Raw genomic sequence first — 26,677 nt, 5'->3', positions numbered from 1 at the left:
ACATGAACACAAACTCTGAGTCTGAGATCAATTGAAAAACAAAATTTTATTATATATGTCACTGTGTCTGGAACTGTGGAAGCATAGTCTTGCCTTGACACAGGAGAGTACCTTAGGACTGACATAGGGTACAATGTGGTGTCTGTCAGACAAAAGGATTAGTTGGGGTACATTTATCCAGTCAAGCCCAGAGCAGGTGGCAAGGGTGTGATCCATTGTCTCACTGTGGTAGCTTTGTCATGTCACAGTCTTAGTAAAACAACATTGGCAGAAACCCAAGTCAGATGCTGCAATATAATGAAACAGAACGTTTTGCTATATATAAGAAATTTGTTGGTATCACATGAACATTTTCCGTGTTAATATTCTGTTTTGCCCACTGTCAGTTGTATCTTTTTATCATTGGTTTCTTTTGTGCATTTTGTACTTGAATTGTTCCCCTTTTGCAAATATTTTATTCACTTTGATTTTAAGATACATAGTGTGGACTGTTCAGTATAAACAGAATCAGTGAATTCTCCTGTATTAACAGAATCAGACAGAATGTATTATTTCCAATCCATTATTATGGATGAAGAAAAGAGCTACCCCTCTCGACTTTGTATTGTTTGATGCAGACTCTGGTTTTTATACCCATTCTGCTCCAGTGTTCTTGTTTTTTTGTTGTTTTTGTCTGTCTTAGTGTGTGTCTTGTACAAAGTAAATGGAATACTCTTTCTGTTGGAGGTATTGAAACATATCTCTCTTTGGGAAGTTTCCAAGACTGGCAATATCAATATGTGAAATAGTACTGTTTTGTGCATTTTGATGTCTAATTTTGAAAATAATTTACAGTAGACTCATAGAGCGTACTTGATGTAAATATACATAATATTGACAAGTAATACAGTAACATGCATTTGACATATACACACATGCTTCTAGGTTTTCAAATATTTATACATGAATTTTAAAATAAAGTTAACATTAGACACAAGCTGGTGAAGATCTGGATAATGAAATTACTGATTTTCTCGCTGATCACAGGTGGAAAGCTGGCAGTATAGTTGACTGGGTTCTGGTTCAAGCCTGATTGGAATTCATTAAAGAAAATAATTTTTAAATTATTGTGGCACCAAATTTAGCTTTTCAAGTGCCAGAGCGTCCTCCCCCCTATCCCTTCTCTTGGCTTTCCTCCCTTTTTTTTCTCTCAGTCTCACCCTGTCTTAATCTGTCTTTCTCCTTGAATTGCACTCACCTTCAAGAGAAGTAACCCATGCTTAGTATTACTTATAAGATTACTTCAGTTTGAAGCATTTCAATCACTTCAGCAGCAGTAAAAAGCCGCTGTCCTGATATAGTTTGCTCCAAAAATTTCCACTTGTGTCGCCTGCAACGCCATTTTTGATACGCATGCAGATTAGCTTGTCATGTGGGGTGCCGAGGTCAACGGTTTGCTGGTAAGTATGTTGTTATGGAATCACATGATGAAACTTTCCATTCGACCCTTGACACATTCACAATGTCCGACGTAGTTGCGATTGTTATACTACCCCATGAGGAAAACATGGTAAAAATTTTAATTGTCGAAACTGCTAAAGCGCTCCGTCGTCTGGAACGCTGCCTTACGTCAGGATCGTCCGGAGTGGGTTAACTCAGTCTGGACAAAAGACCCCGACTGGGCCCTGCTGTTGACTACCGTTTCAGACGAAGGCTCTGATCAGGGCCTTAGATGGTTTTGAATTTTTGGACTGGCACCTAATTTCCATTATGAAATTATGAGCTAAGGATATCTGAACTGACTTTTCCATTCTCCACTTTGACTAATGAACGCAGTGTGTGTTGTTTAGCTTGCGAGCAGGAGAGTTATTTTCGTGGTGACTGGTTCGCGTGTCAACAGTGGCATTTGAGCCAGTTTTGTCTCAGTCACAAGGCAGACAACAATTAGACTACGGGCCATATTGTCACAGCATAACATTCTGATTTTAATCTGTTTCAAACACTTTGTGCTTTCCTGGGTTTGTTTATAAGTAATTAGTGTGTGCAAATTTTGAACAGAAAATATGGATACTGTAATCATCTGACTGTATGACAGCAGAAGAAGGGAGAAGTTTTATATATTGTGCCCAACTAACTTATCTTGCTGATCAGTTTTGAAGTCTCAATTCATACAATGGTGAATTCTAACATTTGTTTTTTGATGATTTTCTTTTTTACCCATACAAACGGGTCGTCCGTAGGGGAAGTCCAGGGAGCTAACCAGTAGTACTGAGTTGAATTTGTTTCTTTCCACCTGATATTCAGGTCTGTGATATTCTATATTTTATTTATTTGTTTGTTCTTTAGACAGACTCAGTGACTGAGAGTGAAATTGTTACTGTTGGAATAGCACTTTATTTCTGTCCTTTCTTGTCTGATATCTAAAGACTCATTCTAGTGTGTGATTTGCTGCAGGGTCTTTTGGACAACCATCTTATTAAGAAAGCAAAAGATACGGACAGTACCGACAGCCTTGTGTTCTACCTGAAAATGAAGGGAGACTACTACCGGTACCTTTCGGAAGTGTCACAAGGAGAGGAAAAGAATGGTAAGGCAAACCCACATTGATTGGAACAGTATACCTATACGATATGAATATATTCAGTGATATGATTTTTTCCCCTATTCACCGGTATTGACATACATTTAAAGGAGACATCAGTATGCATCCTGGTCCATTGGACACCACAGCTTTTAAAAGGGAAAATGGAATGGTGACTAAACACATTGACATAGGAAGTGGACAAATCATGGTATGGGATACTTTTGAAAGGGAAAATGGAATGGTGACTTCACATTGTCATTGGAAGTGGACAAATCATGGTATGGGATACTTTTGAAAGGGAAAATGGAATGGTGACTTAACACATGGACATAGGAAGTGGACAGATCATGGTATGGGATACTTTTGAAAGGGAAAATGGAATGGTGACTTAACACATTGACATAGGAAGTGGACAAATCATGGTATGGGATACTTTTGAAAGGGAAAATGGAATGGTGACTTAACACATGGACATAGGAAGTGGACAAATCATGGTATGGGATACTTTTGAAAGGGAAAATGGAATGGTGACTTAACACATGGACATAGGAAGTGGACAAATCATGGTATGGGATACTTTTGAAAGGGAAAATGGAATGGTGACTTAACACATGGACATAGGAAGTGGACAAATCATGGTATGGGATACTTTTGAAAGGGAAAATGGAATGGTGACTTAACACATGGACATAGGAAGTGGACAAATCATGGTATGGGATACTTTTGAAAGGGAAAATGGAATGGTGACTTAACACATGGACATAGGAAGTGGACAAATCATGGTATGGGATACTTTTGAAAGGGAAAATGGAATGGTGACTTAACACATGGACATAGGAAGTGGACATATCATGGTATGGGATGGAATCCAATACTGAACATGATTTTCTTCCCCTTCACTAGACTTCAGTGGTGGTCTGGACGGCGTTACGGATCAGCTGATGAATTGAGGTGTCCTGTGTGCAGCATGCACTTTGCACACTTAAAAGAACAAAATAGTTGTCCCTGGTAAAATTCTCGCAAAATTCTGGTGGAAAATCCACTTGGATTGTAAAGCAAATAAACCTGCAGACAGAAATAAGAGAGAATAAATGGTGGAACTGCACAGGAGTACAAATTCTCCTAAGGGAAGTGCAGTCTGAATTTCACACAGGGATATTTATTGTGACAAAAATCAAAACAATTTAGATAAAAGAAATGTTACACTGGTGCAAAGATCTAATATTTGACACAGAGAAATCTGTTGTTTTAAAAAGTACAGTACAGCACAGCACAAAAATGCTTGAGCGGTGCACAAACAGATCATTATCTGTCCTAGAGTGCCTACCAGATTCTTCAGGTAAGAGAAGGGAAGGGGAAACTGATCATGATGATAGCATGGGATTTTAACCTTGTCAGTCTACAAGGACCACAACTAGCAGACAGTGTTTATGAAACTGACTGTGGCTCACACAGAACCAAAAGCAAAAGCAAGTCAGAAACTTCTCTGAGTGGAAGACAGACATGGCAGGTGGAACAAGAGTTGAGCAAATAATTCAAAAGAAAAAAGAAATGAACGTACATTTTTTGAATGAACACACTGTGATACCACAAAATGTACTTCCAGCTTATTTATTTGGTGCTGTGGCCAAATGGTTTGAGCATCAGAATTCTGGCTCAAGTTTAGAGTTTGATCCCTGATTGTGGTGCACATGGAGGGTGAAGGATGGAGAGTTTTCTGACATCCCAGGTCAACTTGTGTGCAGACCCACTTGTGCTTGAACCCCCTTCATGTGTATAATGCCTGTCAAAGATGAAATATGCATGTTAAAGATCCTGTAATCCATGTCGGTGTTATGTAGGTTATAGAAACACGAAAATACCCTGCTTGCATAAACCACGACAGATGATCAAGTTGATGTTAGTCGTTTAATGGAAAAAATGAATTGTGTACTTCACTTGTAAATTGTTTCAAGGGGTTGTCAAGGCATGCGGACTGATCCATATATGCTGCACCAAATCTGTTTGAAAAACAGTTAATGCACTTAGGATGTTAGTTTGAGCTAGGCTTCTGCAGTATGAGAAATTCAAAGTATGTCATATGTGATGGACAATTGGGTCACTCATCTTTTCTATGGGCTTCTTTGGTAATGCTTACGCAGCCTTGTATGTGTACAGGGAGCAGGGAAGGGAGTGTTGTCACTGATTAACATATCATTTGGGAAGTGTATTTAAGAAACGTACATTTTTGGGAGAAAAAGGGCAGTTTCCTCTTTGCTCAGCTACATTTGATTTCTTAAAATGTGTGTGTTCCAGTTAACGTTGATCACTCCAAGAAAGCCTATGAGGAAGCGACAGAGAGAGCCACAGAAAAAATGACTCCAACACACCCTATTCGCCTGGGTCTTGCTCTGAATTTCTCAGTCTTCTATTATGAAATCCTCAACAACCCTGAAGAGGCCTGCAAACTTGCTAAAAAGGTGAGTTGTAAATGATAGGAAGTATTTTCTTTATTTTTGGCTCACATGTGTAAACAGTGTGACTATTAGTGTATGGAATAACCCTGATTTTTGGTTGTCCTCATGTCTGTGTGTGTGTGTTTGTGTTGTAAACTAAAACAGATTAATTTTCTCTGGAAATACTTTGTGGACACTTGTCTCAAAAATAGAAAAAAAAGAAGAAATTTTCCAGGTATTTATGTTTTGTTTTTTTTCCAATGAACTTTTGCACTTTTGTCTTGCATATTGACACATTAAAAAATAGCAATCATTTCATCATTTTTTAATGAAAACATTAACTTCTGCTTTGTATGGAAGTTATATTGATGAATGCATTAACTGAAAGCAGCAAAATTCTACCTTGTAATGAGATATATCATGGGCAATATTTTTTGTAAATCACTAAGACTGATCAGATTCATAAGATTGACATAAAAGAAATTTATTAAGCTTTGGAAAGGCTGCTGCATTGTGCACTCAGTGTGAAGGTGAAAACAGCCTGCTTAGTGTCTGTAACCATGTTTATTTGCACATTACTTTTGCACACATGGTGTGTTGTAGAGATCTGTTTATTGCTTGTTTTCAGAATTTCACTTGGTGGTTTGTGATTGTTCCTAATCTTTTTTTTATGTGCTGTATTTAGATCATTGATTTCTTTTTGGTTATTGGTTCATTTCATCACGGCTGACTTTGGATCTGATTTGGTAATAATAATATCAGCATTGACCAAGTGATTTGTACCTGCCATTTATTTTGGTTTAAAAAGAAAAGTGTCTATTGTGTTGGGCAAGTCAGGTCATTTGTCATATTGTCCTTGTGGGTTTACAACACTGGTGTTTGTAACTTTTATGTGACATACATTAGTTTGATTTATTGAGTTTTGTACTGGGTAGTCAGTTTTTCTTTTTTAATGTACATTTTTGTGGCATGATTTCTTTTAGAGATAGGACTTTTCCTTAAATTGACAAATCTTAGAACCTCCGGGGTTGATCCTGAGATTGATGAATATCGGTTGAGAAACTCAGAGGGTATATTTATTTGTGATAGGTTCATTTTGCATTGATCGGACTTAAGCATCGATCCATATTCCCAAATGGTTTGGAATTGTATGCTTGAGAGAACCTGTTTGAAAATGCCACTCGACACCATACTTGTCTTGACGTTGTGCGCATGGATCTGAATCTGAATTCAATACACTCATAAATGGGGAAAAAAGTTCAAACTCTTCAGTCTGTGTTCTTCATTTAAAGAAGCTGTTGTTCATAGGTTTTGAGAAGAGTGACTTGTCAGAGCACCTAGTTACAGGTTTCCTAACGGTTAATCGAAGTCAAGCCCACAGGTGATCATGACAGAAGGCAGTCTCTCATATGTGTTGAGTTCACTATGAAAAACAGAGCGCACGCACGCATGCATACATGTATACACGCACGTGTGCGCACACACACACAGATGCACACATATATACATACACACAAAGACAGACGGTGAGCGGGCACGCACACATACACAAGCACGTATGCAACAAAAACTTTCGAAGCATTTGACATAAGTGCTTTTTTGGTGCTGAAATTGTGTCAGCCGTTGACCCAGCGGTACACTTCATGACTGCAGATAGTATAAGTTGTTAAAATTCTGGGATCATAGCCAGTGCACTAAATATTCATTTGCATTGCGTGCACGCAGTATTATGTTTTGTTCAAACGCGCTTGCAGACTCTCTCTCATTTGGATGTCCATACTTAAGTTTCTCCATCTCTGTTCTCTACGGTTTCCATTGGTTTTATTTCTGTTTTGCGCAATGTCACTCCTTTGGCTTTCCAACCTTTCTGCTACAGAGTGAGTGTGTGTGTGTGTGTGTGTGTGTGTGTGTGTGTGTGTGCTTTCCAGATGCTTTAAATTTAAAACCATATTTTTGATTCAGTAGGCTTTTAGTATAAGTCAGCTTCACCTCCCTCATCCCTGCCAGAGGCTTTGCTCATGCAATGCTAGCACCAGTTTTTCAGTAAATTTCAACAACAACAAAAAATCTCATCTCTATCTTTTGTGATTTGTGAGTATGTTCATTATGGGTTGTTCTTCAGAATTGTTATATTGATTTCCAGGCCTTCGATGATGCCATCATCCAGTTGGATTCCCTGAATGAAGACTCCTACAAAGACAGCACCTTGATAATGCAGTTGTTGCGGGATAACCTGACTGTGAGTAGATGAGATGGTCCTCTGTGTGAATTTTCCATGTCATAAATTGATAAAACCTGTCTGGTAAGGCTGTGATTGACTGTCAGGCATTGTCTTGTGACAGTCATGTCACAGTGTCCTTGGCATGAATGTTGGCACTGCCAGCTACAGTGCCTGAGGGATGGTATGCAGATATTTTTCTGTCAGTCAGGTCAACATACTGGCAGACCTGGTAATGCCTTGTCTTGCTTTAATGTGCATCCATATGCAGAAGACAGGAATATGCATTTTTGAAGTTAGGTCCTTATCAGGTGGGTTATAGAAACAAAAAACATCCACAGTATGTAACCACTGTGTGAGAGTGTATTGGAGGAGGATGAACAAGCGGATGAGCACTCATCGCCCCCATCCCAGGGTAACAGATTGAGCCCACGCCTCCCTAGGGACCAGTCTGAACCAAACTCGGACTTAGCCGAACTTGAACTGACCCTCCCCAATTGGGTCACACATGTTGAGTTGGTCCCTCAAGCTACATTGTCACCATTGGCGCTCTTTAGGCAATGTGACTAACTCCAGAACCACCAGACGACTCAGAGTGCCGAAATGGCGTAGGAATGGCTTAATAAGCCAGCCCGCACTGTCAGGGGTGTTGCTTCCATCCCACCTCCAGGCAGGGACTCTCTTTTTCTGCCCTGGGCACCTTCCCCCCAGGCAAGTTCCTCAAAGACTCCTCCAAAGGTGGGGTGTGGTCCTTGTACACACAGGACCACCCTGCCTGCATGGAAGCAGAGCTCTCCGCGCAGGACAGGATGTTGGTCTCACAGCACACCACCTTCCCCACTTCAGCTAATCTATCTTTTAAAACGTTTGCAGAGTGGGACAGGTTGGCCTGCCGCAGCCTCCTCCAGGTTTACACCTTTTTCAATGCATTCCTCCACAGGGCCAATGAGCTGTGGGAACAGCGTCCGGTTAATCAGGACATGGGGTCACCTTCCTCACTTTTGGCTATAGGGTAGCCTCTGGTCTCACAGCGGCTGCAGACACAGCTACCACCCTTCACTTCAGTGCTGTGCTGGCTCGGCGTGATGCCATTCTCAGCCTCTCCAACATTCCATTAGAGGAGAGGGCTGCCTTGCTGTCCATCCTGGTGCAGCAGTACTCCCTCTTCGGCCAGTATGCGCCCCATTTTGTCAGCCAAGGAGGCGTCACTGCGTTCGGACAAATCCATATGCGCTACACCACATCTGCCAAGCAGATGCCTGACCAGCAGCGTAACCCAACACGTTTAGTCAGGCACACCCAAGCAGGTAAAATAAAAAGTTGGCTACTCCAGACTATCAGCAAGGACAAATACAATCATGTTTGAAATGAAACAGTTCTTGAGTCTGGCTTTACCGATGGGCATGACTTTTTTCAAGATAACTGATTTGACTGAAAGGACTGGACAATTACATTTATGTTCTCACTTAGAGTAGTCACAATAAGTCGTATATAACATTTTATGTCTTTTGTTTTATATATTGCTGTTGTTCTAGTATAATTTGTGTGTACAGTTATTATCCATTTGTCCAGAAAATGTTATATTACTGTGCAAATGACCAGACTAATATTTATTATTTTTATTAATGAACAAGTTGAAAATTGACAAAAAAGAGAAAACCTGATTTCAAAACATTGGAAAAGTACAAACATTGAAAAAAACGTGTTTTGTATTTATTTACCTTTTAGAAAATATATACTTCTATGGGGCTTTCCCCTGTAAAAAGTGCACATAATTTTTTGGAAAACATGCCCGTTTTTGTGGGGGGAAAACCCTAGCAAGTAGATTTCACTTAAATTTTATTTCCCTGGCAGCAAAAGGGTTAAGGCAGTTAAGTGTGTAGTGTGTGCACTTGTGATAAGTGATATGTCTGAATGATGTGCATGCTTTTTTTTCTCCCTCTGGAACAGCTGTGGCAGTCTGACGCACAGGGAGAGGGGACCGACGACCAACAAGAAAACCAGTGATGGTCTGACGACAACTCCTCTCATACCTACCACTTGCCCATCTTTTCTGGCCCAGCTTCCAGAGTCCCATCAACACATCTTCTGTCCTTGTGTCCGCAAGAATGAAACATTGTGGAATCAGTTGAATGAGAGAGCCTGGCAGAAAGCTGACCACCATTGATTCACCAGTTTCAGCCTGTTTAGCTAGGTCTTTTCTTGCTGCATGGTTTGGTTGCTCAGACTCCTGATCAGGTCGTGGGCTTTTTTTCCCCCCTCCAGTAAGTGTGGACAGCTTGGTGTCTGGGTTGGTTACCTGCGTGGTTTGCCCAGTGACTGCAGGCGGTTGTCAAGTCTTACGGTGTTAGTTCACTCTCTCCTCTCCACTTACCCACCACTGCTTTCACCATCATCCTCTCAGCACTCCAGTGGCTGGAAAACAGCTTATTGTGGCATCAGTCTGTCAGTTTTAAGCAATAAATGATTTTTTGATTTTTGTCCAGGAAAGGTGTTCATGTCTGGGATATACCATACAGGTAGTACTGAGAGACTGGCTAAAACATTCACTTGTACTCCAGAAAAGATTGTCTTTGTACCACAGTTTCGGTCGTCGTCTCTGTGTGAGTAGTCATGCCTATTTTATCCAAATAACTTATGTTCATAACCTGGGTCAGATTTTGAAACTGTCACGGAAAGTAGTTGTTTGAGCTACATCAGGTGCTTTATTATTAATTCAGACTTAATCATCTGTGGGCCTTTTCATCTTAGTCGTCATGTTCTCTGAATTTAAAGATTAGTGGGAAAGACTGTTTACAACCACATAGCACAAATAAGAAATTTGAAACCATTCTTGCTCAGCATTTTAAAAAGTTTGTCAGTGACTAATATTCCGTGAAACTGACTGCACAGACAGCTTCCACAGAGGAGTGGCTCCAGTGACTCCACCATCTGCAGCACAAAGGCAGGGAACCCTGTTAGCATCATTCTGCACAGAGCATGATCCATTGGCACAAACAGTGAACATCAGGAGGAGATGGAGAAGGAACATAACATTCCAGCAGGATACAGTGACTGAATTGTTTATATCATGTACCTTCCCTTTGCCAAATTGAAACAAGAAGTTTGTGGAGAAGAACACAGATTTTTTTTTTTTAAGACAAGGCCGATATTCTGTCAGCCTGTACAAAAGTTATTTTAGAATAAATCAAATTGACAACTGGCCTAATTTTGATGTAAAATCATTTGAAGGTAATGAGCACTGAGACATTGCAACTTGATCCAAAGTCAAAACAGACATTAAAAAAAGAAAAAAAGAAAAGAAAAAGATATTGGAGTTCTGCAGCAAGCAATTAAAGAAGTTGCATGAGATTGCCAGTGCCCATAGCATGAAAGTCAACATCTGAATGCCTAACATTCCTACTAAACACAAGGACATGGTGTGGTATTTCAGATCAAACAAATCATGCATTGTAGGATTTTAGTTCACTTGTCAGATAGGTTTCATTCTTTCAAGACAGTGGTAAGTTGAGCATTGGAATGATGGTTATGAGCTGTGTGAACATTCTGTGATAATGGTAGAACATACTGTACTTTTGTCATAAATATTAAATGTTGGGTCAGACTTACGTCTGTTCTTGTTAAGAAGTGTCTTGTGAGAACCAGGACACATCTTGCTACTTTAGCTTCTGTTACCTGCACTGTTTGGCTGTTTCACATCATACTCCTAGTTGCTGTGAGGAAATCAGCATCAACATAGTACCTTTAGTTTATAAGCTGAACTCTCAACTTGACCACAGTCATTAGCACCCTGGCCACAGTCGTTAGAATCCTGTTTTAGACTTTTATAAGTATATATATACTTAACATAACTAAAAAGCCTTAGTAAAATGATAGCTGTGTTTTGTTTTTGTGTTTGATCTAAAGAGCATACTGTTTTCAGTGTCGCATTTTTCAAGGAAATTGTTGAGGTGCTTGTGGAACTTTCTTTTTTCTCTCTCATCCACACATAAACAATGTACTGGCTTGGCTCAGTAGATTTGGCATTCATTGTTATAACTGCATGTGAGATGTCTCTGCAGTTGATGATTTACCTATTTGTTGTGGATTTGTTCAGCTTAATTATGCACTTCTTTAAAATAATTTCCTGTCCTTAAACTTGCCTTGAAAACCAGTATTTGATACATCTCTGCAGTGTCCTGAAAACTTGACATCAGTGGGCTGAACTCGCTGCAGTGTCCTGAAAACTTGACATCAGTGGGCTGAACAGCCACATGATGTTTTTAGGACTGAAAGCTGTTCAAAATTGGTTCATCATTTGGGATTTCTTTTAAAACTAATAAAAGATATGAATATTCTGTGCTTTCTGTATATCATTTACATGGACATCAGATCAGCAAGATCTAAATAACTTTAATATTTCTCTGCAGGACATAAACATTGATAAGGGGACAATGTATCTGCCATCCTTTTATAGTCTTGGATTTATATATACACACTTCAATGTGCATTTACTAGGTTTCATCTACTGTAGTAATCCATGATTCTTTTTATTCTGCTTCATGAATTGCACTGTTTACAGTAGACTGTTATTATTCTACTGCTTGCATGCAACAGTAGAGCACATGCAAACTGTTGTGTGCTCTTTGAACGTTGTTAGTTCTAATGGGCCTCATTGTTGAGCTCTTTTGGTGTGTGTTACATTGATTTGTGCATGTTACTCATCTGAATGTCATCCTCTTCCGTCTGGATTAAATATTTAGGTATTTGTTTATTTATGGTCAGTAGTTTTCATATTCATGTCCGTCTCATTTGAAAGAGTTGAATTGTTTTGCATTTGAAATGTTGCTTTTCCTTTGCACCATTGTTTTGGCTGTTAGGGAGCACATACTCCTTTGTCACCCCCCTGTTTTGGTATGTTTCTGTGAGGCATAGTTGTATGTAGGCACTGCAGGGAGAGTTGAGAATCAGATTTGTTACCCTTTGTTTTGGGGGTGGGGAAGGGTAGCTACTGTAGGATGCTTCTGCTGTTAGGTAAGATGAGAAACATGGAACATATAAAATTTGTATTCCAACAACTTGGAACATTACACAGAGAAGTAAGAAAGCTGTCAGAGAAGCGGTTCAGACCACATGCAATCTTGAAAGTGATTTTATATTTCCACTTCCAATTCTTTAAAAACTCAGAAAACAAAGAAAATATATGTGATGGTAAAGCCAAGTCAGTTCATGTGCCTCTCACAAATACTTGTATCAAGGTTGAGAAAGGCATGAAGTGTATATGCTTATTTTCAAAATTCTGTTAAAGTCTTCAGTCAAACATGACCAGTTGACAAACTGGTTATCAAAACTCTTCCAGTGTGCGTTTGATACAAGCCGCAATAGAATAATCCAAAGTGTCAACATTGACTTGTATAATGTTGGATATATATATATATATATATATATATATATATATATATATATATATAAGATTAATGTATGAGAGGTGTAGTAGCAATTTCTGGTACTGTAATGAATTATAATGTCAGCATCCGTGACAGCTTGCCATTTCATAATGTAATTTCCACAACTTCAGTGGAATGTAGGCATACAATTAAACAAGTTCCTGAGGTGATGGTTCAGAGGAAGAAAAAATGTAGTTGCTTTTTATTTTTACTTTATTTTGTGTGTGAAAATTTCCTTTTTCACCAGCTTAGATCCCCCCCCTACCCTAAACCTGTCCTCCCCTCTGATTATTTTTCCACCTCTCCCTCTGAAGACATTGAAATTGTCATTACCCTTCTCTTGCTTCAGTGGTGTTTTCTCATTGTGTTATGAACTCTTGTTTCACAGTTGGTCGGTGTCTTTATGTACAATATATTCTCATCATGATTATTATCTTGTATGTTTGTGACAAAACAATAAATGCAGAATATGCTTTGTTTGGGTGTTCACAGGTGTCAGTGTATATGTGCAGACATACTGGATACTGTGTGTTTGGGTGGGTTTTTCTTCTGTACAAGTTGATAATGTGATCACAGTGCCAGAAGTCTTCAGACGTAATTGTTTCTCTTTGCCTACTACTGTGCGGAAATGCATGGTTCCAGCAGAGCAACTGATATCAGGTTCCATCTGGTACAAGATGCACCAGTCTGATGACATCAAAAAACATTGAAAAATACTAACAAACCGCAGATAAAAGAAAAGTGTCCTGTGTGTTTTACATTGGAGCCTAAACAGTGACACACATACCTCAAATAACCACATTCAGCACCCTTTGAAATGGGTATCCCTTCAAATAACCACACTCTGCACCCTCCAAAACCCTTCAAATAACCACACTCAGCACCCTTTGAAATGGGTATCCCTTCAAATAACCACACTCAGCACCTTTGAAATGGGTATCCCTTCAAATAACCACATTCAGCACCCTCTGAAATGGGTATCCCTTCAAATAACCACACTCTGCACCCTCCGAAACCCTTCAAATAACCACACTCAGCACCCTTTGAAATGGGCATCCCTTCAAATAGCCACACTCAGCACCCTCTGAAATGGGTATCCCTTCAAATAACCACACTTAGTATCTCTCATGAAAAAGACACAAATGTCGATGCCGTATGTACTCAGTTGCAGAGTGATATTGATAAACTCGTAAAATGGACCGAAATTAATCACATGGCTATTCATCCACACAAATCAAAATTTATGCTAGTGACAACCAGACAGAAACGCCAAAACATCAAATCTAGATTACTCGGACCAAAGGTACTTGGCAGTGAGCTGGGGGTAGTTAATTCTTACAAATTACTTGGTCTTACTATTGATAATAACCTGTCATGGTCTAATCATGTTTCTGCTTTATGTAAAAAGCTATCGAAAAAATTATATCAGCTCAACAGAATTAAACATTTCCTTGATCAACATACCCGCAAGTTATTTTTTCACGCATACATTCAACCGGACATCGACTATGCCTCAACATGCTGGGACTTAGCAAGCAAAAATTGCTTGAAACCACTCATAAGCATATACAGACGTTCTCTCAAGATTATTCTCCTCAAATCTTCTGTCTATACTAACGACTACAAAGAACTAAACATTCTTCCTTTCCATCTCAAATGTATCTTTAATAAAGGTGTTTTTATGTACAAAATTAAAAAGAAATTAGCACCATCCTACCTTCAGAGGAAATTTCCTGAAAAAAGTGTTCGTGGCAAAAATACCATTTCTATCCCTCGTCCGAGAACAAACCTTTTCATGACATCTCTCATGTATTCTGGTGGTAAACAATGGAATGAAATTCCCGACTATTTGAAAAATAAATCCACCTTGGTACCATTCAAAAAAGAGTACCAAAAATATCTCATGAATCAATTATAAATAATTCTTATATTCCGTATTTGTTTGAGCTTCTTGAGAGAGCATCTACACAATAACATTTTTTTCGTTGCCCTCTGACAATGTGAACAGGGAAAGGAGCTCAGAAGATTAGTGTATATCAGTCCGTGTATACATGCGTGCGTAAGCTGGTGCGTGCGTGCGTGTTTGTGTGTGTGTGTGTGTGTGTGAGTTATATTCCATGCTATTTTTTTTTTATGTTTCGTGATTAACTCTTGTTGCTGTAGTTGTTGTTGTTGTTACCGTCTACACCGAGTGTCCGTACCGATTTTCTTTTTTCTTTCACTTTTTTTCTTTCTTTTTTTTTTTTTCTTTTTTTTTTTTTTCATCTTTTGTGCATGTGAGTGGTTGTGTGTGTTTGTGTGTGAGGGAGGGCATGGTGTAAAGAAGCTTCCAGCTTATCCAGTTACCCTCAATAAAACATTTGTTCATTACATCAGTAACAAGGACAGGTGCAACAGCCAAATGGTTAAAACAAAGTTTTGGACTTGAGATCTGAGGGTCCTGGGTTTGATCCTGGTTTTGGTGCCAAGTTGGTTAAGGGTGGGTATGTTTCTGTACTGTCAACATGTGTGCTGAACTGCTAGTGCAGAAAAACAAATTCACATGTTAAATAACCTGTAATCCATGCCGGTTTTCAATGGTTATGGAAACATGAACATATCTTACCCTCACCCTAGAAAAAGATGTATAGCTGCCATAATGGTGGGGTGAAAACGGTCATACACTTAAAGGCCCGCTTATACCTGTGAGTGAGAGTTGGAGTTGCAGCCCATGAACGCAGAAAGTAAAAAGCATTACCAGTATATGACAGTCAGTTGCTGTGTTGAGGCCACAATGGTCTCTGTATTGGACGCAAACTTAAAAAAAACAACACCACTATACACCATGTCAACGTTCTGTTCCATTGACAGTTGAGATGAATGCCTTAAAGCTTTGCAGAAGCTTTTTTTTTTTCATTGTAAGTTTGCCTCTTTGCAGACTTTATTGACTCAACATTAATTCACTTAAACTGGTTTCATTAGCTTCATTGTGAGTCGTCATTCCAGTTTCTAAATGTGTGATCTTGATTTTAAATTTTGTATCAAAGGCTGTCATGCTTTAAACCGCCATAATCACAGCAGTCCAGGACTGGACCGTCTAGAAACTTGAATCACATGTATTTTGTCCATTACAAAGATTCTCTAAGAGCAGTTGAAATCTAGATGAGGTTTTTTTTCTTTGGAAAGCAAGAGTTTGGTATCTGGAACCTGTCCACTTGTGAAGAGAGTAAGGATGGTGGGAAGCTGACTTCTGGCATGAAAAAAACAAAAGGTAAGCTGTACCTGATTCTTCAGCCACAGAGGGCCAGGTATGGGAAAGGTCGAGATGTTTCCTCCACCTCTGTTTCATTGTCACTGTGGTACAACTGCTGATTCTAAAAACATAACTTCTACTCCTGCCACAACAGACCAGAATGTGAAGCATGTTCCATGGATTACATTATATATACTGTACATCATTAAAGTGAGATCTGAACTAAATCTGAAGCAAATGTCAGAGGAGAATTGTTGCATGGATTACATTAAACTTCACATGAATGACGATTAAAGTGAAATCTCAACTACATCTGAAGCAAATTTAAGAGAAGACTAAAAAAACAAAACAGCAATGCTGAAGTTTTGAGTTGTCTTTAACGTTAATTGAGGCAAAAGTTCATACATTTTATTAGAAAAATCCAAAGGTCTGTCTGAAGAGACATGCAGAAAGAAGCTCAGCAGTTGTTGAGTTCACTATTCACACCATCTCAATCTCTTTCAACTCGTGTCCATTTAACATTTTTTTCCATCAGAAACCTCACCAACAAAAAATAACTGCTGACCCTATAAGGTGGTTACATCGGCAACCTTGCCCCACACATACGATGCATGGATACAAACAGACATGAATGATTATGAAGCACTGGTTTCAGTGTGCACATTGATATACTCGGATCAATCTTTGTTGCAGTCGATTGTGTGCCTGAGCATGCATTGAATGATAGTGGTAACCTAGCTATTTTTATATACTAAGGTCAGGTTAAAAAATGGTCTTCATGTCAGCATACATGATCAGCACATCGGCATACACAAATACACTACCTTCTCATTCTCTTGTGTATCATCTGATGAAATGGCATGTTTCATGTAACGACACCCAGTAAGGGGCAGCTATAGTTTATTGCTACCAACAGCACCATGTGACCTTGGCACTGTTGATTGCAGTCCAGCTGACAGCATGGGGCTATATCAAAACCAGACAACTGAGAGGGAAAAAAAAGAACTGTGTGGAATACAAAAGTCTAAGGAAACCTCAATAATGTTAACCTTCAGGGCGTGGGAGGAGTTTAAAGATGAAATAAATTTAAACATGTATATAAGCATTCAACAGTGCAAGCCAGGCATGCAGCGATGTGACTACCGCCACTGGCTTGCTTTGCAAAGTCTGTGAGAATATCAATATCAGTAGCTCAAGGAGGTGTCACTGCATTTGGACAAATCCATACACACTACACCACATCTGCCAAACAGATGCCTGCCAGCAGTGTAACCCAAAACACTTAGGCCTTGAAGGAAAAAAAAAGTAAATGAATATTTAAATTTGAAAAAAAAAAGAGATCATAATACTAACAATAATAATGATAAATAAAAAATAAAATAAAAAGACTATAATAAACAAAAGAGCAAATAAATGTGAGTCAGTGAGAATGATCTCCAAACTGCTGAGATTTCTGTGTGCAATGCCAGCCGCATGTGTGCACTGTGCTTAGAAGCGTGCTATGAACCTTGACCTTAGAATGTCTCATTACTATTCAAAAGCCTCTGTGCACTCTGTCGAACTGATTAAATCGATACTGACCCTCCAGACATTATGTATCCAGAATGCTTGCAATTCAAAATCAAATCCATTTAACTGATTGACCGCAAACGTAAGCTGTGTGTTCAAGAAAGGCTACCAAAATATGCCTGAAAACTACCGCCCGGTGTCGCTTAATCCGTCGCGTGTAAGATACTGTAGCATGTCATCAGCTACCATGTCCGAGAACATGATAAACATGAAATCCTCACTGACAGAAATCATGGCTTCAGGAAGGGATTTTCTTGCAAGACCCAGCTTCTTGCAACAATGCAGGACCTCCTCAAGTCAAATGATGAAGGAACCTAAAGAGATGTTGTGATCTTGGACTTCAGCAAGGCCTTTGACACTGTACAATGACAAGCTCCTCCACAAACTGCAGCATTATGGAATCACAGGCCCAGTCCATAGGTGGATCTCATGCTTCCTCACAAAGAGAACAATGAGAGTGGTCCTGGGAGGAGAAACCCCGAAGGAGGCAGTAGTTGAATCTGGAGTACCCCAAAGCACAGTTCTCTGGCCCCCGCTCTTCCTGTTATACAAATAACTTGCCTGAGGTTGTGGCACAAATTCCAAGGTACGACTGTTTGCCGACTACCTACTGTGCCCAGAGATACACCAGTTCCAGGTCCACGTCTCACTGCCATATTAAAAGAATGGGCTGGAAAATGGGGAATGAGTTTGAATGCCAAAAAATGTTATGTTCTCCCAACCAAACACTGCTCGTCCTTCTACTACAAACTTGATGGGGAAATCCTCCAACATGTGGATCAAAACCCCTACCTGGGAATACAGATTTCAGCAGACTTAAAATGGTCCACACATATTACAAACTGATCTGCAAGAAGGCAAGCTCTACGCTCAGATTCCTCCAACAAAACTTGGCAGCTGTCCTCAAGAGTGCCACCGTGCAGCCTACATTTCGCTCGTTCGATCTGTCCTAGACAACGGAGCCACTGTTTGGGACCCGTACTTAGCAAAAGCTCCGAACAGACTTGAGCGAGTGCAGAGACGGGCAACACGCCTCATAAAGAGGGATTACAAGTCACAAGACCCAGGATGTGTCACCCGGATGCCCCAGGAGCTAGGTTTGCCCACACTACAAGAGCCAAGGAAGCAACACAGGCTTGTCAAACTCTTTAAAGTGACAGAAGGCCAGGTTCTCTGTCACCTGAGGAATTTCTGACCCCTGCAGACAAAACCATGAGGAAGATCAAAATGAAGACTTATACAGACCACATGACAACCAGCATCATTGCCACTACACGTGCACAACAACAGCCGTGGCTACAAAGTCCCCCAGACAGGTTCAGAGCAGTATAAATGCTCATTCTTTGTCAGGACAGCAGCAAACTGGCACAAACTGGAGGAGGAGGTTGTACAGGCACGCTCCGTCGCCGCATTTCCTGCAGCATTGAGCAGAGCGGCCTTGGCTGCCTCCCAGGAGTAAATCAACCCCCCCCCCTCACCACTTCCACCCCACCCGGTTTGAGAAATGTAGCGCTGCAGCAGGACATCTTTGAGCTCAACTCGGGGTGTCCGTTGGAGAAGTAGACCCCCCAGCCCCACCCCAGCCCACCTTGCTAGGGAGACACAGTGCTGAACCAGGACATCTTGGAGAACAACTCGAGACGATGGCTAACAATGTTAACATTTTTTAAAATCTCATAGAACAGGCAAATAGTATCAGCAATTTGAAATTCATTTATGATGAACGATAAGAATTTTACTATTACTCCTGAGCAAGTGTACTGGCAACTCAAATCAATTTTTTTTTGTTGGACTGGGACCAAACACACACACACACACACACACAAAGCGCAAAGGCTTATAAATAAACGTCCCAAGAACTGAACTGAGAAAACCTGTGTCAGCTGGAGCAGAATATAAAGTTTTCTTCAACATGGTTAAATTAGATTATGGTTGTGCGTTCCCATTACCCGTTGCAAATATAATCTGCAAAGGTTCCTGCATAGTATCGTTCCAGATTCAATGGCAACAATCGTACTTTAGCATCCTAAATTCAGCTCCAATAATCTAGAATGCAAAAGTGCGATATTACCGCTATTTTTTTTTATGTGGTCATTAAAACAGAAGTGTGCGACGAAGACACAATCTGAGTGATTAATTTTAAAGTTGATTTGACTAAGTCTATGGTAAAACGATATTTTCTTCGCAACGAGAATGCTTCATTCTTTTATAACTTTTTCCTTCCAGTTGAAACACTTGCATGTGTGACTGAAAGATACAATATCAGAATTAACATGATACATTTGATACATCAAAACATTTCAGCGTATCTCGTTTTCTCGAGAACTTACCAATGTCATGGTCGTCTGTGGGAGGGGCTCACATGTGAAAGCTGTCGTCTGGATTTCGCTTAAGTACTAGGCACAACTTCTTGCATCATGCCTAAAGCAACAGTCACTGTCAGGTACTTGGCTGCAACACAAGTGATGTTATGGAACTGTCATGTCATGCATGTTTGCATTTGGATTTCGTTTCCAATAATACATGATTTGTTTACAGTATTTTATCGTCTGCTATGCATGATAATGAAGAAAAGAAAACATGCAGTACACTGACTTTATAATTAGAGGCCAGGACAAAATGTGGGCGTGTCTTTCTGTGTTTGAACACCATGGTGTAGTCATGTTTCTGTGGATTGTTTTGCATACCAACACACGCAGGCCACTATGTTCTGATTTGTATGCATCCTTCACAAAGGGATCCAGTCATACGGGTTCAGAGACTACAGTACTTCTTTCCGTTACACGACCGACATTGACTCCATTGCAACACACAAGACCAAATGACGCAGGGTGAAAAGTGAACCTGTTTAGTTCCTGTTTTCCACCACCCATCCCAATGTGGAGTGATGGCCTTGTCGTTATGCGTCCGCGTAGGTGACGGACGCAATAGCCGAGTGGTTAAAGCGCTGGACTTTCAATCTGAGAGTCCCGGGTTCGAACTCGGTGACGGAGCCAAGTGGGTAGAAGGTGGAGATTTTTCCGATCTCCAAGGACAACATATGTGCAGACCAGCTAGTGCCTGAACCCCCTTTTGTGTGTATCCGCAAGCAGAAGATCAAATACACATGTTAAAAATCATGTAACCCATGTCAGCGTTTGGTGGGTTATAGAAACAAGAACATACCCAGCATGCACACCCCTGAAAATGGAGTATGAGTAAAAACGGACATGCACATAAAAACCCACTCGTGTACATACAAGTGAATGTGGGAGTTGCAGCCCATGAACAAAGAAGAAGAAGAAGTCAGCCTAGATTGAGAGAGAGTATGAGGTCACAGGATCGAATCCTACACTTGCCAGAATTTTCTTAGCCACCACTAGACCTTCAGTGGACACTAACTTAGTTATTCAATTAAGATGATAAACTGAGGTCCCATGTACAACATGCATGTAGCGCACATAGATAACCCACATAAAAAAAAAGGATACTTATATAACACACTATCCAGAAATCTGCTCTAGGTGCTTTACAAAAACGCTTTGTTAACATAAAACATTACATCTATGTTGCATACACACACCAAAATGTGACTACACACACACACACACACACACACACACACACACACACACACACACACACACACTGCATACATACATTTTAACAATACATGTGTATCTAACAGCTTCCCTAACACATACGCACACATAAGCAGGCACAAACTTACATAAACTCACGCACACACAATACACATTCATATACATGCATGTAGTTATGTACACATACATATGTATACACACATAGTCAAGCACAGCTAACGCAAAGGAAGTGGACCTGCCACAATTGAACTTACTGCTGAGGGAAAAGGTGGGCTTTGAGATGAGATTTAAAAGATGTGAGGGAATCAGAATGACGGAGGTTATCAGGGAGAAAAAAGAAAAAGAAAAAAAAAAGAAAAGAAAAAAAGAAGTCCCTGGTAAAATTCCTGTTGGAAAATCCACTACCACTATCTGTCCATGTTAGCATTTATGAAAGCAGCATTGGCACTGTAAAGGCAGTATCATACAGTGCTTATAACTTCCCATCAGCTTTCACACAACAAGAAGTAAACAAGAGAAACAAAGAAACAAAAACAGAAACTCCCTCCATGAAGTTCCAGGGCCATTTATATACCTTTCAATGATATATAGTTTCATTTTGCACATGCACACACAATATAAAAGGTGTAGTGTGTGTGTGTGTGTGTGTGTGTGTGTGTGTGTTTCTAATTTGATTTTCTTTTTATATTGAAACATTATTTTATTTTGTTTTATTTGTGGTCCTTGAAACAATTGTGTGTGTGTGTGTGTGAGAGAGAGAGAGAGAGAGAGAGAGGGGAGTGTGTGTGTGTGTTCTTTTATGTTTATTTATTTGTTCATTTATTTTTGAAAAGGGGAGGAGAGTGACACACGTTTGCTTTGATCGAATACTGATATATATGTGTTTTATATTTTTGTTACGCTTGGATGCAGAGAGCTGAAGAACAAGGACACGGGTATCGACCTTTCAGTGACAAGCTATCGAGAGATCCCAGGTCTGGTGCGCTCCACTTTTGAGTATCAGATTGTGGTGGTGTCCTCTCTGTCCTGCTTCAAGCTCCCAAGTCACAAAGAATCTGACATCGTGCAGTTTACAGTGAGGGTGCATTTCTCTCTGTCTCTTGTCTGTGGCTGTTTCTGTCTCTCTCTCTCCCTGTGTCTCTCTCTCTCCCCCTCTCTCTTTCTTCCTCATGAAACGAATGTATGTATGTTTGTAATTATCTGTATCACCCCCACCCCCATCACCCTTTCCACCAGCCATATGTATTGTGGCCAAAGACTGATGTACATTAAACCTTCTGAGTTCTGAGTTCTCTTTCTCTCTCATGTGTTTGTTAGTATAGTATTTGATAACATACATAATGTTTGCACATGTGTAAGTGTGTGGGTGCGTGATTAAGTGTGTGTGTGTGTTTGTGTGTGCTTGTGTGTGTGTGAGTCAGTGTCTGTATCTGTGTATGCGTTTGTGGCTTTTTTATGTTCATTTTCATATGTGTTTTATCAATACCATGCGTGTGCCTCTGTGTGTGTGTGTGTGTGTGTGTGTGTGTGTGTGTGTGTGTTCTCTATGTTTCTTTTTCCTAATCATATTATTAGCACCATGCTTGTGCCTATGTGTGTGTGCATGTGAGTGTGTGTGTGTATCTTATTGATACCATGCTTATGCCTTTATGTAGTATTGTGTAGTACAGGCTTTGACTTAAATGTATTATTGTGTAGTGTTGTGTAGTGTAGACCCTGTTTCAGGGCAGGGACTGGATGTAAAAAAGTCATTATTTGTCTTGTCTTGTCTTGTCTTGTTTCTTTCTGTCTCTCTCTCTGTCTCTCTCTGTGTGAATCTAGATAGATATTTAAGGTATACAATGACAAGATTCAGACTGGGTATTTCAGATATTGCTGAACATAATTATTGTTATAGAATGCACAACGAGGCTGACTTATCATGTCCACTTTGACAGATGGAGAAAAAAAATGAGGTGCAATTTGTTCTGTCCTGTCCTGTCTTGCATGATTTAAGAGTACAGTACATACCATTGAAATCTTGCTGATCTAGTGCCAGCTACGCTGGACTGGACACGTTATCCGCATGACAGACAGCAGGATCCTGAAGATGCTTTTGTATGGCCAGCTGAAGGAAGGCCACCGTGAACTTGGAAGGCCCTGCAAGTGCTTCAAGGACACCTTGAAGACAAACCTTAAAGCCTGTGACATTGACATCGCTTCCTGGGAAACTGATGTTCTTGACTGCTCTCGCTAGAGGATGCTGTGCTCTAGTGGCATAAAGATGTTTGAAAACAAGAGAATGCTGGCCATTAAGGAGAAACGTGAGCGAAGAAAGCAGGGCTCAGCTTCTGGAGACATTTTCCCTTGCAACACCTGTGGGAAGTACTGCACATCCAGAATCGGCCTCTTCTCCCATATGAGGACACACACTGACAGATAAGCCTGCCTGCCTACTCATTCATCGGACCGACAGGAGACTCCATCACATACCATTGAAATATTTTAAGTTCCCAAGTCAGTTTAGACTGTCATTAACTATTAGAAACCTATCAGTTTATCTGTATAAATTGTTTAAGCTCCGATCTGTTCTTATGTCTTAGTGTATCCAGTAATGACTACATATGGACGATGTGTATAACTTAACTGAGCGTTATTAGCCACGCATGTAAGAGTTATTATTTAGTGTATATCATATATCATTTAGGTGTATAAATGTCAGTTGAATACAATATGTTTCATGATGTGTATTATGTATTACTAAGGTGAGGGTATATTACTTAGAAAGAAGGTATGATATATATGTTATCTGAACGAATGTCATTTTACAATGCACGATGCGATGTCTATGAAGAATTTGTGACACCCTTTCATAAGGGGCAATGGCCTATAAATGAATAAACCATTCATTCATTCATTCATTCTCTGTCAATCTATCTGTCTGTCTCTCTCTGTCTCTCTATCTTTCCCATCCTGTCTGTATATTTTTGTCTCTAGTTTTGTCTCTGTCTGTCTCTAAGTGTACGTGAATGCATATGTGTGTGAATGTATAACTGTGTGTGTGTGTGTGTGTGTGTGTGTGTGTGTGTGTGTGTGTGTGTGTGTGCATACATGCATGTGCGTGTGTGCGCATACATGCATGCATGTGTGTGTGTGTGTGTGTGCTTGCAAAGATGAAAATATACAGTACATTATAATTTTGTTCAAACCATATGTTGGCATCAAAGTGTGTTTGTATGTATGTGTGTGTGTGTGTGTGTGTGTGTGAAGTGGGAATGTATCTGAATGTAGAGTAAGAAAGCTTACATACCATTTTTTAAGTATCACTGGAAAACGTTCTGTCCAACATAGTTTTTACATGAAATATTTTCTAACCAGCGTTGATTGAATGTCTCTCTTACTGAAGCTTTTGGTTTTTGTTCATTCCAGCTGTTCAAGAAGTTCCCAGAATTTGAAGACCTTCGAGCGAGACTGAACGAAGCTTTCTCAGGGACAGCATTTCCTCCTCTGGTGAAAAAATCCCTCATCGTCAATGACGCTGTCATCAAGGAGCGACGGAATAACCTGGACGCGTTCCTGAGGTTCCTGTCTGCCACTCCACGGGTGGTGACCTGCAGTCATGTGCTGACTTTCTTAGGTAGGCTCCCTTGTGCACATGTGTGTAGTAGTGTGTCATTTGCAAAAGTGCATTTAGATAAAATGCAAAGCATGCAGGTGATGAATATAACATGATAGAGCTGACTTTTTAGATTTATCAGATGTGTTCTTTTTTGTGCTCTCTTATTGTGTTTTTCTTTGTGTTGTGTTTTCTTTGTGCTGTCTTATTGTGTTTTTCTTTGTGCTCTCTTATTGTGTTTTTCTTTGTGCTGTCTTATTGTGTTTTTCTTTGTGCTCTCTTATTGTGTTTTTCTTTGTGTTGTGTTTTCTTTGTGCTGTCTTATTGTGTTTTTCTTTGTGCTGTCTTATTGTGTTCTCTTTGTGCTGTCTTATTGTGTTTTTCTTTGTGCTGTCTTATTGTGTTTTTCTTTGTGCTCTCTTATTGTGTTCTCTTTGTGCTCTCTTATTGTGTTTTTCTTTGTGCTCTCTTATTGTGTTCTCTTTGTGCTGTCTTATTGTGTTCTCTTTGTGCTCTCTTATTGTGTTCTTTTTGTGCTCTCTTATTGTGTTCTTTTTGTGCTCTCTTATTGTGTTCTCTTTGTGCTGTCTTATTGTGTTCTCTTTGTGCTGTCTTATTGTGTTTTTCTTTGTGCTCTCTTATTGTGTTTTTCTTTGTGCTCTCTTATTGTGTTCTTTTTGTGCTCTCTTATTGTGTTCTTTTTGTGCTCTCTTATTGTGTTCTCTTTGTGCTGTCTTATTGTGTTCTCTTTGTGCTGTCTTATTGTGTTCTCTTTGTGCTCTCTTATTGTGTTCTCTTTGTGCTGTCTTATTGTGTTCTCTTTGTGCTCTCTTATTGTGTTCTCTTTGTGCTCTCTTATTGTGTTCTCTTTGTGCTGTCTTATTGTGTTCTCTTTGTGCTCTCTTATTGTGTTCTCTTTGTGCTGTCTTATTGTGTTTTTCTTTGGTATGGTCTTTTGTAGGGATTTTTCCTTCATGCTTTTGTTGCAGTCTCATGGTTTGTTACAATCTTCTTTAATAACTTTTTTTTTCTTCCCTACCTTCTTAGATGATGGTATGATAATGGTATCAGCTGTGATCTGATCAGGTTGTGCACTGTATTCCCTACCTTCTTAGATGATGGTATGATAATGGTATCAGCTGTGATCTGATCACGTTGTGCATCGTATTCCCTACCTTCTTAGATGATGGTATGATAATGGTATCAGCTGTGATCTGATCACGTTGTGCACTGTATTCCCTACCTTAGATGATGGTATGATAATGGTATCAGCTGTGATCTGATCACGTTGTGCATCGTATTCCCTACCTTAGATGATGGTATGATAATGGTATCAGCTGTGATCTGATCACGTTGTGCACTGTATTCCCTACCTTAGATGATGGTATGATAATGGTATCAGCTGTGATCTGATCACGTTGTGCATCGTATTCCCTACCTTAGATGATGGTATGATAATGGTATCAGCTGTGATCTGATCACGTTGTGCACTGTATTCCCTACCTTAGATGATGGTATGATAATGGTATCAGCTGTGATCTGATCACGTTGTGCACTGTATTCCCTACCTTAGATGATGGTATGATAATGGTATCAGCTGTGATCTGATCATGTTGTGCATCGTATTCCCTACCTTCTTAGATGATGGTATGATAATGGTATCAGCTGTGATCTGATCACGTTGTGCACTGTATTCCCTACCTTAGATGATGGTATGATAATGGTATCAGCTGTGATCTGATCATGTTGTGCATCGTATTCCCTACCTTAGATGATGGTATGATAATGGTATCAGCTGTGATCTGATCATGTTGTGCATCGTATTCCCTACCTTAGATGATGGTATGATAATGGTATCAGCTGTGATCTGATCACGTTGTGCATTGTATTCCCTACCTTAGATGATGGTATGATAATGGTATCAGCTGTGATCTGATCACGTTGTGCACTGTATTCCCTACCTTAGATGATGGTATGATAATGGTATCAGCTGTGATCTGATCACGTTGTGCACTGTATTCCCTACCTTAGATGATGGTATGATAATGGTATCAGCTG

The 26,677-nt window shown here is 39.8% G+C and overlaps 2 protein-coding genes across 2 annotated transcripts in view; both read left to right on the top strand.

Annotated features, from left to right (window-relative positions):
- LOC143291038 (uncharacterized) overlaps positions 1-13,119 on the top strand; it is a 49,974-nt gene extending 36,855 nt beyond the window's left edge. Inside the window, exons 10-13 of the mRNA XM_076600622.1 lie at positions 2,434-2,566; positions 4,859-5,022; positions 7,142-7,237; positions 9,167-13,119. Of these exons, the coding sequence (XP_076456737.1) occupies positions 2,434-2,566; positions 4,859-5,022; positions 7,142-7,237; positions 9,167-9,223 (450 nt within the window). The 3' untranslated portion in view covers positions 9,224-13,119. The remainder of the gene's footprint in view (positions 1-2,433; positions 2,567-4,858; positions 5,023-7,141; positions 7,238-9,166) is intronic.
- A 6,658-nt stretch (positions 13,120-19,777) lies between these two features.
- The window catches only part of LOC143291302 (uncharacterized), a 20,841-nt gene continuing 13,941 nt past the window's right edge, over positions 19,778-26,677 (top strand). The window contains exons 1-3 of the mRNA XM_076601154.1: positions 19,778-19,886; positions 21,937-22,099; positions 24,433-24,640. Of these exons, the coding sequence (XP_076457269.1) occupies positions 19,861-19,886; positions 21,937-22,099; positions 24,433-24,640 (397 nt within the window). The 5' untranslated portion in view covers positions 19,778-19,860. The remainder of the gene's footprint in view (positions 19,887-21,936; positions 22,100-24,432; positions 24,641-26,677) is intronic.

This window comes from Babylonia areolata, chromosome 16 (assembly GCF_041734735.1).
Source record: "Babylonia areolata isolate BAREFJ2019XMU chromosome 16, ASM4173473v1, whole genome shotgun sequence".
Classification (NCBI taxonomy): Eukaryota; Metazoa; Mollusca; class Gastropoda; order Neogastropoda; family Buccinidae; genus Babylonia; species Babylonia areolata.
Note: the sequence above shows the minus strand (reverse complement) of the source record. Positions and strands in the feature narration are given on the sequence as shown.